Source organism: Fukomys damarensis, unplaced genomic scaffold (genome assembly GCF_012274545.1).
Source record: "Fukomys damarensis isolate Sample0158 unplaced genomic scaffold, DMR_v1.0_HiC HiC_scaffold_4, whole genome shotgun sequence".
NCBI lineage: Eukaryota > Metazoa > Chordata > Mammalia > Rodentia > Bathyergidae > Fukomys > Fukomys damarensis.
In genome coordinates, this window is record NW_022900916.1 from 15,374,089 (window position 1) to 15,392,910 (window position 18,822).

The 18,822-nt window shown below is 41.2% G+C and overlaps 1 protein-coding gene across 1 annotated transcript in view; it reads right to left on the reverse strand.

Moving 5' to 3' along the window:
• Dock4 (dedicator of cytokinesis 4) overlaps window positions 1-18,822 on the reverse strand; it is a 433,388-nt gene that overhangs the window by 101,738 nt on the left and 312,828 nt on the right. Inside the window, exons 22-24 of the mRNA XM_033755915.1 lie at window positions 16,703-16,784; window positions 15,571-15,741; window positions 12,441-12,633 (exon numbers count right to left, since the gene is read on the reverse strand). Coding sequence (XP_033611806.1) covers window positions 12,441-12,633; window positions 15,571-15,741; window positions 16,703-16,784 — 446 coding nt within the window. The remainder of the gene's footprint in view (window positions 1-12,440; window positions 12,634-15,570; window positions 15,742-16,702; window positions 16,785-18,822) is intronic.

Sequence of the window (18,822 nt, forward strand, 5' to 3'; positions counted from 1 at the left end):
CTTCACATTTGCTGAAATAAGCCCAGTGGACCCTCAAGTTACAACGAATCTAACATACGAACTACTTGGGTAAATTAGGTTAATGGACTAATTCTGCCTCTTGTTCTCTATAACGTGTGTCCAGGTAAATAGCCAGATCAACCAACTTGAGTTACTGATGGGGCAGGAGAGGACAGACGGCTGAAGACTGACCCCGAGTCCTGGAATGCAGGTTCTCACCAGGACACAGGTGTCCCAAAGGTGAGGTGCTGGAGCCAAGTCCCTCGAAGGCAGAACCACTCCCTAATTCCTTCTTTGTTCTCATTTCCAGTTTCCACTCCCCTTTATTCATAAACAGATGCTGCTTTATCCAGATGTTCTTTCTTCAGTTTACACAAGGTGTATCTGTGCGTAGCTTCTTGTGATTGCCCTTTATCTTACTCATGCCTCCTGTGACTGTGAACTGAAATACCCAATAGTTTCTTTGGTGTGAAAAACTATAATAGTACACAAGATCCTAATGAGATAATTAATAATGTGAAATAGGAAGTAAAGGGCTAAAGGTGTAGGGAAAGTTTGAAGGGTAGGGGAAAGGTAATAAGGGAGAGGAAAAAATAGGAGAAACTGAAAAAATGGAAATAAAGTGTTTATAAAAGGGGAGGGGAGGAGGGGGTGAAGGGAGGGTAGGAACAAGCAGAAAAAATGAGAATCAAGACCTATTATGTAAAGGTACAGAATCCCAGTGATGAATGTAACTGTACTGTATACCTAGATTGTACCAATAAACTCAATAAAAAGAAAAGAAAAGAAAAAAAACACTGTGACCTTGCTTTTGTGTGTCACCTTGAAACTGCTATAAAGACGCTGAGTAAGAAATAAACTTTGCCATTAGCCATCAGGTTTTGGGCATTCATTGCGTCCACAGTCGTCTCCCCGAGTTTCCTCCTCTAGAAGGAGACTCAACAAGTTACTACCAGCCCTTAGGAACCAGCTGAGTTCGTAAGTCAAAGGTCCACTGTAAATCTAGTTAAAAAGCCTACTCACAGGGAAAATTCCAAGCCCAGGTGGTTTTACAGGTGAATCCTATCAAGCATTTTTAGAAGAAAATTTCTCATAAAACAGATAAGAACAACACACGAGAAGGCCAGTATTATTTTGATGCCAAAATCAGCTAAAGATATTATAAGACAAGAAGCCTGCAGACTGACATTCTTCATGAAAAATGTAGAGTCTTAAAAATGTAAAGATTCTTACAAAATTTTACCCAAGCAAATCTAATAAAATATACTCTGGGAATGGAAACTTGGTTTAATATTTGAAGTCAACCAATCAATGGCAATTCACCATGTAAGCACTAGATATAGAAAAAAAAAGTGTGACAAAATTCAGTAACCAATCATGACAAAAAATATCAAGGAGCTAGAAATAATAGTTTTTTTCACACTGATAAAAGGCATTAATAAAATGGTACCCTTAGACACCACATTTAAAGAGATTTCTCCCTAAGATTAAAAAAAAAAATGCAACAATACCCAAATTTACCAGCTTGCTTCAACAATGTATATAAAATTCTGATCATTATAACAAGTAATTTTTAGGAAGTAGAAAATACAAGAAAAAATAAAATGCTTATAGATAAAAAGGAAGTAGTAAAATTGTCTTTATTCAAAGACATGGCTATCAACAAAGAAAACTCTATGGAATCTAAGAAGTTACTAGAACTAATAAGTTAGTTTAGCAGTATCTCAAAATAAAAGGTCAATTACCAAATATCAATTACATTTCTATATAATCAACCTAAAACTGAGAGGAACAGTTTATAACAGCTTGTATGAACTACATAGGAAAAATGTCACCAAAATATATGACAGTGTCATTGAGTAATTTTTTCCTTCAAGAAATGCCAGGCAGCCTGTAATCCCAGCACTCAGGAGGCTGAGGCAGGAGGATCACTGTTGAGTTCCAGACCAGCCTGGACTACATAGTGAGTTCCAGGTCAGTCTCAACTACTGTGAGACCCTATCTCCAAAAAAAAAAAAGCCAGGCAAGTCAATGGCAAAATGATAAGTTTTTCAATAAATGGTGCTGGAACAATTGGATACCCATTTTTAAAAAATATTACTTCTACCTTTACCTCATACCAATACAAAAATTAACTTAGGATGGATCACACACCTAACTCCAAAAGCTAAAAGCATAAAATGCCACAGGAAAACACAAGAAAAAATCCTAGTGACCTTGGAGTTTCTTAAATAGGAACAAAAAAGTGGAGACTATCAAGAAAGGTAATAACTTGGAATCCATCCAAATATAAAATTAGAATTGAAGTATAAGACTGACTCCATTCAAGGTCCCTACTTGATGCCTTCTTTCTGTTTATGGAACCTAAAATCAGAACACTTAGATTTGGATTTCAGCACTCTCAAATCCAACTTCTGTGATCTTGGGCAACTCACTTGACTTCTGGGTGCTTCAATCTTGCCATGTGTAAAATGGGGAGAACAACAGTTAGTATCACCTAGGATTGTCTGAAATATCACATGAGCTGACTCTACTTGGAACAGAATGATTGCTATATAAGTGGTGATTATTCTCCTTTCTTCCTTTTTCAGCTTTTCTCTACAGTTATGATTTTAGAAAAATATGTGATTTGGTATCCAAATAAAAATATAAGGAATCCAAAGGAGCCACAACTGGGTACATTTCTTAACCAGGATTTGTAGAATTTCTCTTAATACATTTTTTGAATTCTTTTTTTTTTTTTTGGTGTTAAGTCTAGAGTTTGATGTCTGCCTCTGGGCCACCAACACAAGATCTGACCTTATGTTTACCTGAAAACAGGTAATGCACAGGCATTTTATAGTTTAACAAATACCAGTAAAATCCAAACTTGTAAAATAATTCATCATAGGCCTCCTGCTTAAGAGTAAGCCTTACTGGGAACATTACCTATTTACAAAGCAATTACTTGACAAAAAGTACCAGGGGAAGAAAACTGAAAGCTGAAGAGCCAGGAATCACTGTTTGGTGCTGTTTAATTAGAAAGGAAGATAAAAGCTTATCTGATATGTTCCTGCAGCTAGTGGGATTTGATTTTTTAAAATTCAAATTGCAACCGTTAAGAAAATATCTACTGCAAAACAGTAAGGTAGACAAATCATGTATGATGTATATATATTTTAAAAGGAAACATGTAACATGACTGGTAGAAATGCTAATTTGTAACTTTAAAAGATAACATGTGGACCAACCGAGTAGGACCCTCCCCAAAACTAAAAGACAAAACAAAAGCAAATTCTCCCACAGTCGAATATACACTAACTTTGGGTACATTCGACAACAGAACCTGTCATGCAGATTCTGCCTCTGAAAGGGTCACTATGCCCCACACTGCATCTCAGCTGAAGTCACAGCACTGCATGTCACCTCCTATAGGAGCGGGTTTCATTTCTTTTTGGTTTTGCCTCCAACACTGTAGTGGATAGTCAGTTTCCCATAGCAATTCCCCTGGGCCTGCACTCAGGAAGGAAGACAGGCAGCTAAGAAATGATGGGGGTGTCCCTGCTATCGCATACTTGGGGCGAGTACCCCTTTGCCTCCTCTATCCACAGGATTCAGAGAAAGATGCTTGAGGGCAGCACCTGTCCCTAGGGGATGAGTTGGCTGCATCCCACAATGGCACACAGAACTGCCAGTTACCTTCTGCACAAACTGGGCCCAGGCCTGGGCTGGGAATCCGCAGGACACCAGGCAGCTGCTGTAACAGCAGTGTCAGAGGGGAGACTGCAGAGCCAGGAACACTCACTACCGCAGCTCCGCATGAAGCAGAGTTATGCCAGAGCTGAGCAAGCCTGAGATCAGATCAGTGCCACCAGGAATGAACAGACCAAGTCACAGACAGCACCTCTCAGAGTGGACAGTGCTGCTAGGAAGACAATGCCGCTCACAAAGGGCAACAGGGCAGGGCTGAGGTTGAGCCTTGTGGGTGTCTTACACATCTCCCTGGGCTTGAATCCCACTGTATAATCAGAATGGGTGCTGCCTGTGTGTCTTCCTTTTGTCAGTTACGCCCTCTACTGGCCAGGGATGCCTAGCCCTACCCTACTGCTGTTTTCATACTCAGTCTAATTCTTAGCTCAGAAGTAAGATACTTTCTTTACTACATATAATTTCTTATAGCTTCTACTGCTACATCCTGATCCCTAGTATTCAGTATACATTCAGAAGATGTCTGTCAGGCATCCACTGGGTACCAGGTGCTGTTAGGGAAGTGGGACAGACTGGGAGCAAGATGAACAAAGCCCTGACTCTGGGGTTGGGGAGAGAGGATGTGAATTATTTATTTAGTTAGAGTTGTGTTGGGTGATTTAAGAAACAAAATAAGGTTGGGCACACTCCCTGCCACCCCAGCATTCAGGAGATTGAGGCAGGGTGACTGACTGCAAGTTCCAGGGCAGCCTAGGCTACAGAATGAGACCTCGTCTCCACGAAACAACAAAACAGAGACAAAAAAACCCAACAAAACATTGAAACATAGTAAATTATGAGCGGTGATGGGGTGGCTGGGGGAGGCAGGAGACTTTTTAAGTAAAAGGACAGCTAAACTGAGCTCTGAAAAGTACATAGAGATCAACTAGGGTCTGGAGGATCTGGAGAACGTGAGGAAAGCAGTGAGGGGACAGAAAAAGTGGGCAGGGCCGGGTTATGGGCCCAGAAGTTCAATTCTAAAACATGAGCCCCAAACATTACAGAACAGGTGGGATGTGAGTGCAGAGAGGGAGCAGCATCTTCTCAAGTTTCTAAAGGTGAAGTCGGCTACACACGAAGAGGAAGGAGAAGCAATGGGACAGGAGCACAGAAAGGCGTAAGGCAGTTTGGGCTCAAGCAGCATGGCTGCAGAAGTAGCAGCGGCGTAGAGAAGGGGCCGGATATGGGAGGTGTCAAGGGTACAGATGCAATGCAAAAGGGAGAAGGATGTTTCAGGAATGACTCCGAGGTTTCTAAGGGGACACTGCTCCTACCCGCAAGCCAGAGAGAAGCAGACTTCCAAGAACGCCCAGCCTTCCATCTCAGACACACTGAGCTCAAGGTACCTGTGATGCTAATTTGTAACTTTAAGATGTTGAGAGGGCAGTTAGGTATTTAGGTTTGGAGCTCAGGGGCGAGACCGGGTTAGAAGTGAAAGTCTGAGAGCCGTGCCAGCAAACGGACCACTAACTTTGCTGCTCCGTCAGATCTGCTATACTGAACTCCATACTCGGCCACACCTCGTCCTCCCTGTTATCAGTCAGCTAGGACACAGGACCCAACATCGGCAATTTAAAGGAGGAAAGGTTCAATACGGCTCACGGTTTCAGGGATAATGGTCCATGGCAGGCTGGCTCTGACCAAGGCAGAAGGGTCCTGCGCTTATGATCCCCTCATGGCAGCGGGGAACAGTACTACAGACGAAGGGTCCGCGGACCAGGTAAAGTACACAAAATCATACCTGACCCAACCAGGCACATCCAGAACTGGGCTCTACTAGTTTGCTGGGCATGTCTTCATCTAGTCAAGCTGACAATCACAGTTAATGACTATAATACCACAATTACTTGTTCCATGTCTACTTCTGTGATAAATATAAGCAGGAGGTCATGGACTGTATCTATTTAATTTGCTATACCGTTTCCAATGTAATATATTTCTCACATAACACTGCGGAGAGGGGGTGTCAGTCGCTTTCCTTGTTGCTGAGACCAAACACGTAACACCTTAAACTCAAGGGAGGAGAGGTTCATTTTAGCTCACATTTCAGTCTGTAGTCTGCTGGCTCCAGGGCACAATGGCAGGGCACAGGGAGGGCCACAGCGGAAGAAAGCCACTCATATCATGGTGTTGGGGAAGAAAAAAGCAAAGAGAGGAGCTGGGGAGAGATAAACCCTTCCAAACCACACCCTCAGTGCCCTGCCTCTCCTGCCCAGGACCCAGCCGTCAGCATGTTTTGCTGTCAGCCCCGTAATCCAAACATCTTCCAAAAGCCCTGCCTTGAGCACAGGAGGCGCTCGGGGGGCCATGCAGATAGGAACCACAGCAGGAGAGCTATGCCCACGATAAACAGTTGCTGAATGAATGCATGAGCTTCATGTGAGTTCTACAGGACAGGAGCACAGCCGAAACAGAGCCGAGCATCTCGGGGCTCATTTACACAGTTTCTCTGGGGAGAGAGCCCAGGGCACACGGTGGCAGCCCCACATCCAACAACTCCATCTGCTGCGCTCGCCCGATCAAGAGAACACAGCTATGCTCCTCATGCAGCAGCTGCTCGTGGAACACATCCTGCCCCTGTTACCCATGCTCCCGAAACCTGTGCAAATATGAACAAGGGACGTGCAAGAAGTGAAAAGAGGGGCCGGCGATTTAGCTCAGCGGTTTGGTGGCCTGCCTTGCAAGCGCAAGGACCTGAGTTCAATCCCGGGTACCAAAAAAAACAAAACAACAACAAAAGAAGTGAAAAGATCTGGGCTCACACTCCCTGCTGCGAGGCACTGGACACAGCCCATCAGCACAGAAAAGTCAGATGCATGGTCAGAGAACAAAGAGGAAACTGAATCTTAGTAGCCCAACACATGGGACCTTACATTTATTTTCAAAACCACAGTTAAAACAGAGGGCCTGTTATGATTTTGGTGACACACATTTTTAAATTTATGGTCTATGTTCACAGAGAGGTATGACCTAAAACTCTTAATTTTATCTCTGTCCCATCTAGGCAAAGATGTGGAAACTATTTTTCAAAGAAACTCCTTTTCAAGTGGCTCATTTAAAACCTGCTCTTAAACACAGTTTAGCTAATATATCTTAAAACAAACAAACAAAACGCAACCTGGGTATGACAGCACTTGAATGTAATGCCAGCATCCTGAGAGCCTGAGGCAGAAGGACCCCATGTCTGAGCCCAGCCTGGCCAGCTCAGTGACTTAGTGAGACCCTGGGTCAAAATAAAAAAGGGCTGGGGATGCAGCTCACTGTAAAGGTCCTAGGTTCAGTACCTACTAGTGGAGAAAAAGTTCCAGAATTATTACGAGGGTTGGATCATTAATAAAACCCAAGAATGAAGCCTGACAGACTACAAAAACTTTTAACCTTACAATGGGAGCCCTCAGAGTTTTGTGACACAGAGGACACCAGGAAAGGTCTTCACCCAAAGTGTGTTCACTCCGCAAAAGCCTGAAGAAGGAATCGAAGGGGAGCACAAGAGAAAGGGCAGGGGAAGGCTGGGACACAGACGTAACCCTGATGGAGACAGCATATTAAGGGTTTGGAACTAAGTGTTTTCTCTCTGCCTCTGTGTCTGTCTCTCTCTCTCTTGGGGAGGTGAGCACTGGAGATTGAACCCGGGTCCTTCACTCCAAGGTATCTACTCAGCCCACTTTAAAAGAATTACATGTTGAGACAGAGTCTTGCTAAGTTGCTAAACTCAGCCTTGGCTGAACTCGAATTTGTGATCTTGTTGCCCCAGCTCCCCAGAAGACTGATGTCTTCTAGGTCATTGCTGCCACCATGCTAGGTCAAAGGGTTTCTTGAGGTTCCAGGTAATGTTTTAGAGTATCATTTTAATAGTTGGTAACCAATAAGGAGTCTCCATAAAAATCTAAGGTCTGCACACTTTTTCCAATGGTCTTGTATTACTGCTGTGCTCCTGAACAGACTGTACTATAACTGAACTTGCCTTTATAAGGCTCATCCTCTACTCTGCAAGCTGTGGCTAAGAGAGTTTTAAATAAATGGCATTTTCAAGGGTGCAAGAAAACACTGCACGACACTTAAACTAGAGTTCTAAGAAATGAGTTACTAGGCACCATCAACAGAAGCAAAATTCTGTTCTTTAGGTTGTCAAATTAAGAGATAAACCTAATCAAGCATCCTTTCTTATACTGTGGCCTAAAGAAAGGGCAGCAGTTCCTACAATATGCTTTACAAACTGTCCGATATTCTACCTTCCTCCCTCTCCCCTTTTTATTATTTTCTATTGCACACTTCTAGCAAATGCACAAAACTGCAAATGGCAACTGGGGAGTTTCTGCCCAAAATTAAAAAATGGCATTTGATTACTTTCTGATGAAATTCCTACCTTCAGCTTTTTGATCATTTAGTTTCTGGCCAAAGTAAGTAGCCTCAGCACGCTTCCCATTATTGGTACATGCTAAGTGCATTTAGGGCTCTGTACTTACTTCTATTATCTGTACTGTGTTTTGTGTGACAAACTGCTCAGTAATACTCAAATAGAAATATCTATCTATATATCTATCTTTTTCTTCATGAGAAAATAGTTCAGTGATGACTCCAAATCTGCTAAACAAATCATCAGGTGCCAAGCAACGGAGACAAATGCAAAGTGAATGTTAAACCCTCAGCTCTAGCAGAATGTCACCTTGCAGAGTCCAGGAGACTGTCCCTGACCCCTCTCTACCTCGCTCTGTTCCCAGCCTCCTTCCTCCCCAATCTCTATGCATCAGATCTACTCTTTTGGCCACTGCTAAGGCTGTCCTCTCCAAAATTATTTAGACTCTTCTACTCTTGGTCTTCGAAAAACAAGAAGAATAAAGTTGAGGGGAGAAAAGGAAATAGGACTTGCCAATTTTTAATGTCTTAAGTAAGTCAGCCCGGATGTCAGACAATTTAGACACTGAATACAAACTTCTTAGGTCCCATATTTTATCTACGTCCTTCAGACTGGTCAGATGCCCTATATTTGGCGGGGAGCGAGGATGAGTCAGCTGTCCTGCTTGCTCTGCTCAGTGACCCTCAAGGCATCCTGGCTTACACTGTTGTAACATTACTTCACTTGCTTCTGTGCTACTAACTTTAGCATAGGTCCTTCTTTTTGTCTTCTCTTTGCATTAGTTTCTCATCTAAATTCAACTGGGAGTATTTTGCATCCTGCTGGTTCCTCTGAAACTTCTGCTCTTTTTTCTTTGGAATTGTGAGATGGTTAATTTAGTGTGCCAACCTGAATGAGGTATGAAATGCCCAGATATCTGGTTAAACACATTTCTGGGCATGAATGGGAGGCTGTTTCTGGATGGGAGTAACACTGGAAGTGGTAAAGCAGAGTGTTCTTCTCAATGTGGGTGGGTCTCATCCAATCTGTTGAAAGCCTGAAGGGAACAAAAGGCTGAGGAAGGGAGACAGTCTGTCTGCCTGTTTGAAGACACTGGTATCCTGAATCTACAGCACAGGGTCTCCTGCTTCTCAGACTTTTGGTCTTGGACTGAAACCATATTATTACTTCTTATGGGTCTCGATCTTACTGACTGCAAATTTTGGGATTCCTCAGTTTCTGTAATCATGTGAGGCAACTGGTTACAATAAATCACTCTATATATGCACATGTTCTAGGAGTTGTTTCTCTGCAAGGCCACACCCACTACAGGATTCTGGGACAAAGCAAACTTTTAGAATTTCCTTGGTCCTTGTACTTTTGAGTTCATTTTCTCCAAAATATACTGAAATTTATTTTGTTAAAATGTGACCAACTGTACTCTTTAATCCTTTCTCTGGCTAATATGAACCTCCTGGAAAAAAAAGGTCATTTTCTCAGATCCTTCTTTCTTCTATATCATTAACCAGTCTTCTTTGGTGATCAGAAAGAAGCTGAGAAGTAAATTAAGAATAGCAACTGTCTTTCCCATTCCCTGTCTGAAGAGATGCAACCTTCATTAAGGGAAGGTTGGGCTGGGGATTTAGCTCAGTGGCTCTACCACCTGCCTCGCAAGTGCAAGGACCTGAGTCCAGTCCCCAGCACCAAAAAGAAAAAGAGGAAGGTTAAGTGGTGCCTTGGTTCAAGAACTCAGTTCTCTCCATGATTCTGGATGTGAACCACATCAAATTTCCCCATAAGGTCAGCACTGAATCTACTCACTTAATTTGATTTGGTTCTCAGTTCACTTGGTTTGTGAACAGAGACATGGAAAGAATCAAGTTCATGAACCAAGGTACCAATGCATTGTCTTTCTTCTTTCAAAATACTAGAGATTAGAGACAACTGAGGACTGAGGTACATTCCCACGCCATTTATTATTTTATTACTTTTTTTAAAATTCTGAGACAGGGTCTTTCCAAGTTGCCCAGGTTGGCCTCAAACATGCAGTCCTCCTGCCTCAGTCTTCTGAGTAGCTGCGATTCCAGGCTGCACCACCAGTGTGGCTAAGTGACTTGTCTTTAGCTGAATATATATCCAGTGGCTTACCTTACCCCATTTCAGATTTACCAGTTTTTTTTCATTAAGTTTACTGGCACATTTTAGGTATACAATATGCTGATATTCATCATTGGGAATTTGTACCTCTACATGATGTATCTTGGTTATTTTTTCCCCATTCCCCTGACAACCCTACCCTGTTTACAAAGACATTGTTTCCATTTTGTCCTTCACTTATACTTTTTCGTTTCCCCCACTCCTCCCACTCCCTCTTCCCCTTTAGACCTTTTTGAGAATCTGAAAGTGTAAATAAGAATAAAAATGTTCAATCGACAGTAAATCAGATTTATCACTTTTATCAGGAAAGTACCCTGAATCCTCTATATGCTCAGGATGTGTACACTCACATAACTGTAGCACTTGTGTGTGTGTGTGTGTGTGTGTGTGTGTGTGTTCAGTTTTAGGTTTCTGAGTGATTTTCACCTTCTTAAATGGAGCTAAGCCACCATGCTGTCTTTGAATCTGTTTCTCCTACTCAAGTATGGTAGGAAATACTGCTTCCCCCAAATAGGTCCACATTCTAATTTTCCAGAACCTATAAATTATGATACAGCAAAAGAGACTCTGCTATGCCACTGATTTAAGAGTCTTGGAGGGCCGGGGATTTAGCTCAGTGGCACTGCCCCTGCCTCACAAGCGCAAGGTCCTGAGTTCAATCCCCGGTACCAAAACAAAAAAGAGTCTTGAGATGGGGAGAATCAAAATTTGAAAACCACTACAAGAAATATCTTTTCTCTAGGGTCAATTATCTTTTTAAATAGGAAGAAATCAGAAGGTTGAGCATTCTTTTACATTGATTGAAACATTATTGATTTCAGCACAAAAGATACTGAAAACATGCCAAAAGTCCATCAATGGGAGAAAAATTAAATTAACCATGATGTATCAATTCAGTGGAGTGTTAATCAACAGTAAAAAGGAATGAACTAGCACTATATCTAGTGGCATGGAAAAATATAAAAGTATATCAATAAAAAAGTGATCCAAAATGAGAACCAAGACCTGTCATATAAAGGTACAAGATCCCAATAATGAATGTAACTGTACTGTATACCTAAAATGTACCAACAAACTCAATAAAAAGAACAAAAAGTGATCCAAAGTATATAATACAAAGAAAAAAAGGGAAAAGAACTTAGAATAATGAAAAATCATATAATTGATTTTTATAATTATCCAAGAAAGGCACAGAATATAGGAATTGGAATTTCTGATATTCTGGAAATTTCCATGAAGAAAGTGAGAGTATACAGAAATTTCTTAATGAAGGGTCAAATACCTGATAATGTTAAAATTTGTTAATGATTTATTCATGCCCTGCTTCCGTGTAGTTTAAAACGCTTTATGATACAATTATGTTTTAAAACCTTTGTTACTAGGTTTGAAATCCTCCATGAGTGTGACTATAAATCCAAAATAGTATACAAACATTCACATATATACTTTCATATAGAAAAATAATTCTTAGCAGAATCTATGTAACAATGTTTTCATTCGGTGGGGCTGATGAAATTTTTAAGTAAATGTTAACCATGGGGTGGGTACTTTATGATTTTTCTCCTGGAAAAAATAGAAGTAATCAAGAAGCACTGGATTTAGTAACAGATACTATGACAAAGTCAATTTACTAATTAATTACTTGCTCTTGGGATAAAATAAAAAATGATAGTACACAAAGTTTTCATATACTTTTAGGACGTAAATCAGTCAAAAACTGAAAATCAACAGGCAAACAAGGATCATATCAGGTATCTAAAAATCACTGAAGGAAAATGCTACTTTTTTAATGCATATTTAAAAAAAGAAATTCAGGTAAGAAAAAAAAGCATGTCCCACACTACTACTAGCTATGATTAGAATAAACAATTTAATCATTAGCTTTCATTCCTCTGCCTCCATTCTTCTTCCCTGTTGTTGTTATGACAGGGTCTCAGGATGTTCCTAGACTGGTCTCGAACCCCTGGACTCCACAGATCCTTCAGCTGCAACTTCCCAAACAGCCAGGTGCACACCACTGTACCTGGCTCACTCTTTCTAGAAATTACATTTTAATAGCTACTCTTTTGTATTGACTACTAAGTATATTTACCATTAATGCTCTTGAGAAAGTCTTTTCAGCTTTTTGTTTTCCATCTCTTCTGCTGACCACTGGCTATCAGAAGGAAGTAATGACTTTCTGGAGACACCAGTATTTTATCGAAGGGACTTGCCACCCTACCTGGGTTGGTATAGAGCTGACTTTCCACAGTTTTGCCAATGCACTGCAGCTTAATGGCCTGCAGGGAATCGTCCACATGCATGACGGTCGGCAGGCTGCCCAGAGTGTCCTGTACCAAGTTGGCCACTTCCCGGACATCAAAGAGTTTCAACAGTTCTGAGTACACAGCTGGAAAAGAGCTCAGAAATACAGCCTGAGAAAGGAGAAGAAATTTAAATCAACTCCAAGTTGGACCATGAGAAATAAGATGTAAAATGTCAGTAAGCTTAAGGATAGTGAATGTAAAGAAAATGAATATAAATGTTTCTGTTACATGATGCTAAAAGGGCAAAAATTTTAAAATAAAAAGCATGTGGCAGAACAGGAAAGTTTCAAGAAATGTGCAAAGGAATAACATAAAGATAACTGGAAATAATGGAAAATCACTGACATTAGCAAAATGCTTGACAAAACTCCCCATAGAATCAGCTAAATGCAGCCTGAACGAAGAGAAAGAACAATCAACTAAGACCTGGATTTTGGTCATTTAGATTTCATTCCTTTTTGAGGAACATTTGTAAGTTATTCGCTTAAAGCTTATTCATCTTTAAGATGACACATTAATTCCTTAAAGCACTCAATTTATGACTGAAGAGAAAACATAGCACAGGGCAACAGGAACATAGGTTATACATGGTACAGCTTTGCTTCCAATCAAAGCTGTGACTTTGCAAAGTCGTTTTAGGCCCCTAGGCTTTTGTTTCAGTGCTTGTAATATAAAAGCATGACTGGAACAACTCCGTACATTGCTTGAAGACTTGTTGTAAACCAAGGCATGTGTGTAAAGGCTCAAAATATTTTTATATAAAGAAACTGGTTAATCTTTTCTTCCTTTTTTATTTATTCATTTTTTTTTTACTATAGGGCCTTTTGCACTGACCTACATTCCCAGCCCATAATCATTTTCTATGGAAAATAAACAGATGCTAACTCAAATTCCCAGGGGCCTACATTAAATATCACGGTAGGATTGTCAGCCTTTAAGAATTCTATGGAGGAGAGGGCAAAGGAAGGAGGCGTCACCGGACTCACAACTATCTAGGGAGGGGAGGGGGTGCGTGTTTCCAAGATGCCTGGGCTGGAGTGCTTACCTGCACACCAGTGTGACCCGAAACCATCAGAAAGTAGGTCGGGTGTGCATGCTGATGATTCAAACATGGAATCAAATTCAAATTCAAGGATTTTAGTATTATCTGGACAGGTGCAGCAAAATATCCAGAAGACCCAAGGTCTGTTCTTGGTGTAAGAGCTACAAAATACTTAAGGTGCTTCTTGTCAACAGTTAAGCTCTTTGACTTTTCAAAATTATAGATTCATTTGAATGTATTTAAAATTAATAACTTGGTATTCCATTAAAGACTATATTTATATAACCTTCATTGTATTCTGCAAAGAACTGAGTCACAGAAATGAAATAAAATAAAATAAATAAAACAAAATGTAGTTTTCTTACTGAGAGGTCAAATATGTTGATTTCCTTCAGGCATCCCTTAATTTATTCCTTATTTATTTATATCTCTTTACTTCAAAAAAAGTACTGAATGTGCCTCCAGTATAAGATACATATATAAGACCATTTAAAAGGATAAAGAAACAAGGACATTTATGACAAGGACAGAAAAATATTTGTAACTAGGTCAAGTTAAGGGCTTTTTTTACTGCAAATAAAAATAAACATGCAATTTAATTTTGACTTTCCTACTGCTTCTTGGCCTTTTGGCTAAAATCAAGTATAGTTTTGACTTTCCTGGTAACCAAGATAAACAGGGAAAAATAATTATTAGGAGTTTAGAGCAAGGTCTTAGGCCTTTATTCCTCTGTCATTAGTCTTATTTTTCCAAGGGACCCTGAGACAATGGCCTGACCATGGACTGAACACTAAGAACCATTCCAATACCAGCTGAGTCCTTCAGTCCTGCCCAGGACAGGGCTACCCAGGACAGTGTCACTGCTAAGCTGGCCAGGAGGACTAAATGAACAACTGATTGGGACCAGGATTTGTACCGCTGATGACAAGGTCAAAAGCACATTTAAATAGTGTGGGTTGTATTCTTGTCCAGATGCAAAATGAGTCCACATCTGTAAAGAAGAGCATGACAAGTCTAGCTCCATAAATAACTGGTAAAATTACAGCACTGTTTTCAGGGGGCTGGTACATTTCTGGCATTTCGCTGTTATATATTATGCATTCCAAATTCCGCATGGCATCAAGTCCTATCAATAACACTGTTTGACCTAATCTTCCTTTCTTTGCTGTTGTTGTTCTAGTTCTTAATGATTATAAGCCTCAAGTCTCCAGGGGGTGGTAAGAGGCTGCTTCTCCATGTGACAGGTTTTTAAATTGCTAGAATTAAAAGTGTACAAGAAGAATGAAGATCTATAGAGATATTCAGAATCATCTCTCAGACAACATCCAAGGCCATGCTATTTAGAAAGTGAATGGATCTTGTTCTTTAAAAACAAAACAAACAAAACAACAGTTGGGTCACCCTTGATAATGGAATTTTGCACAGCCAGTCCAGCATTGGTCTTATAAAATCAGTCCCAGGATGATTATGGTCAAGTTAAATAAAATCAAACAACATGCAGTTAAGTGGAGCCCAACCTAATGATTCTCAGAGGTGATGGATTAAAATGCAGTACGAGCCTGGGGTAAAACACTGCTTCAGGCCACTCCAGTGGAACTCATCCTCAAGGCTGACGTGGGCAGTGCCGCAACAGCTGAATGCACCGATACCTAGACAGGCGGATGCCAGCAGCAGCCTCTCCACATTGAGAGAAGGGTCTGCGGAAAGGCAACCAACCCACTTAAGCGCAGAGTTGGGAAGTCTATAAAAACCTTTTCTTTTTTGCGGGGGTGGGGGGTGGGGGTGTTCCAGGGATCGAACTCAGGACCTTGCACTTGCGAGGCAGGCAGCGGAACCACTGAGCTAAATATCTGGTCCCTAAAAAAGTCTTTTCTTAATGGCAGCAAAGCTACAAATGTAAACTGGAACTACAGGTTCCTGATGGAGAAAGCATTTACTTCTGCTGTGTAAAAAAAACCACATTCTTATTTTTCCTCTATTTGGCAGAGGTGAAGAAACACTACCTGTGACTGAGATAATGCTCCAGACCCTTTGCTCTCTTGTGAAAGAAAGAAACGGACTGACATCAGGAGCTCCTGGATGCAGCAGCGGAATTCCTCTTCATTTTGCCCACCAGTGGCAAGAGAAAACAGCCTTCGGGACTGAACTATGTATTTAAAAATGTACTCCTGTGCCTTAAAACAAGAAAGTTAAAAAGTTATCTTCAAAGGAGGCCAAGGGTATTTATGTAATAATGACAGCACAAAAACTATGGTACAGTATTAGACTTTTAAATTATTGATTACACTAGAGTCCTATGAGATTTTTGAGTGGTATTTACTTGTAGGGAGGACAGTTATTTTTCTCTGATGTCTTATGAAAAATGTATAAAATATTTTAAAATTCTGAAGTCAGAACACTGAATATTTTTGATCCTTAAGTGGCTTTTTTGAATTTAGTCAACAAAGAGATAACTGTGTTTCAGAAAGTGATTTTGCTTTGATAGGTAGTCTTGACAAAGAATTTTACCCTCAAGCTGACCAAATGTATATATTATTGTTATTAACGACACCACAGAGAATGGTGCTTAATAGGAATCAGAAGACTACCTGGGCTGGGACTGCATTGTCCCTTTAAGAATTTGTATTCTTCAACATGTCTGCAAGTCAGGATCACCACCTCCACACACATCTCAGCACATGCAGCCCAGAGACATGGGAGTGTTGAACCATGAAAATATCAAGTTCCCTCTTTGACATCCCTGCTAAGCTACCATATTCTCTTTTTAAATTTAAGGTAAATGGTTCTCAAAGGTGGGTGGGCAGAAGCAAGAGCTAGGAACTTCGAAGCTCAACTTCCCACCTGCTGTCTTCTCTCATAGACTCTCTGTCTTGTCAATCCTGGATATCACTTCAAGTGTCCTTGTGCCCAGAGGAGCAAGGATTCAATCCTGAGTAAGGTCCAACAAAGCTGCCAAAGCCCCTCTCAAATTCTGTCAGCTCTGGAGCAACCACAAGCTGATTATGATCCCTGAATTAGATGTCAGTGATATATCATCACCAATTACTGTCTGTGTAGAAGAACCAATTAGGTTAAGCAGCACCATGCGACAGCTTTGTTAGATGGTGTTATCTGTTTTTAGCAGCAGGCTATTACCTTCAGCACCTCCTGGATATGCTCCTGCCGCTCTGCTTCCGTGATCCTGTCCACATACCACTTGAGCACTTTGATGAGATCTCTAAAATACAGGGAAAATATGCAGAATGAAGAACTGGCCTTGTTCTCAGATGCCAACAAATCCAATGCATATATATCATGAAGAAGCTTTTCTCTCCATAAATTCTCATATTTTCCTGTCAGTTTGTTACATAATAATTTTACTACACCTGCAGATCAACGTCACTATCTTCTTTAAAGGTTAAGAGAGAAACAACACAGCCTCCCATCGAGATTTCCCTCTATCTGGACATGTTCCATTGACCCTCCTGTTCCCAGCAGCACTTCCAAATGAGTGCTCCCAAACACAAATATCGGAGAAAAGGACTCTGATGAAGCAAGAACCTGGAAGTAGCACTGTCATGGCAAGCCGTGAACAACTGCTAATTGGAATTTCTTCCCCACTGACTGTGTAAACGGCTGGATGAATTAGCTTTCACCAGCAGGCACAAGGGGAGGTGAAGGGGTGTGTGGGAAATTCCCCATTCTAGGTCCAACTCTACGGATTTATCAAGCCAATTCTCTGACCCATGAGATGAACAAGTTTTATGTCCAAAATATACCTTTGAAGGAGAATTTCTATGAGTAAACTTTAAGAAGCAAAAATTTTAAAATAACCTATAACTCTTTAAGATTACATTCTTGCCACTATGAATCAGTTCTTAATCTCTAGAAAAAATTTTCATATAGTGATTTCTTTTCTTTTTTTTTAATGGTGAAAAACAAAATATACATTGAGAGCCATCAGGAAGAAAGGAGCCCAATTTGTGGCAACATGGAAAGCGTGATTATCGGCAGTCAGCGAAAGGTGCCTTCTTCTCTCCATCAGGCCTGACCAGGTTGTTGACCTTCACCACGTCAATGGCACCAAGCTACCACACAGCTTGTGTGATCTGGTGGTTGCTGGTTTTGACCTCCACCGTGATCACACGCGTGTCATTCATCTAGTCTTCCTCACGGGCAGGTTCAGTAGTCAGGAAGGAATCAAGAGCCCTGTGACCAACCACGTTGCCCTAGGACACTCTTCAGAAGTATCTGTGCTGCCTCTAGAGCCACAGTGTTCTGGGCTGCCGGAAGGTGGGTCAGGTATGGATCTTTGTTTCTTGTGGCAGTGGAGGGGACTTTTCAGCACTGCCTTCTTGGCCTTCAATGTCTTTGCTTTGGCTTCTTCACTGCCAATGCCATATTGGTGAAAAGATCACACAGCAATTTTTGTTTTGGTCAGAAAGGAACACCTGAATGTGACAGGAGGAAGATGTTGCTGGGAATGGCATTTCTAAGATAATATATCAGGGAGGTTTTGGCTACCCAGAGCTTGAGAAGATCCCACAGACTTTATATACGTCTTGCTAGAGTGGATTATCCTGCTTCCCTAGCCAAGCAGAACATGAGAAATTATACTCGTGCCATCTAGCTTCCAATGACAATTTCAGCTGGAAGCAGAGACATCCTCACACTAGGATCCAAACTGTTAGGTTGAGCAGGACAGCATTTCAAACTATTCCTGCTGTGACACTCCACCTTCGGCAGCAACTCATGCTGATGGAGGGTCAAGTCTTACAAAAACACCTTCATTAATTTAAATGTTACAGACATAAACCTTAACATGCCATGGTCAGGAGTACTGAGTTGATCTGATGCTGGGTAACCACCGTCCTTTATATGTCACGCACGTGGTTGGGAGGAAAGGGAGAAATCTGGTTTCATAACTCTTTGAACTCACCTCTGAGAAGAGATGAGTGAGAATGTATGTGCCCCTAGGTGCTGCTTATGCTACGAAGCAGAAATGTGGGCAGAAAAGCAATGACAGCGCTGGGATGGGAGACAGGATATCGGGTACACGGCAGGACTGGGTTTAAGCAGAGCCAAACATCGGGAAGGATGCTATTCATAGGGCTAAAAGAGAGAATCTGCTGCCTTCTGGCAAACATCAGCTAGGCTGCCTGGCCACAGGCACGAGTTGAAGCTCCACATTATTTCTTCACTCTCAGCCTGATTCGCACAGTCTGAGGGGGAGGTAGGAAGAGCAGTTGACAGGGCAGTCACTATCCAAGGGGGAG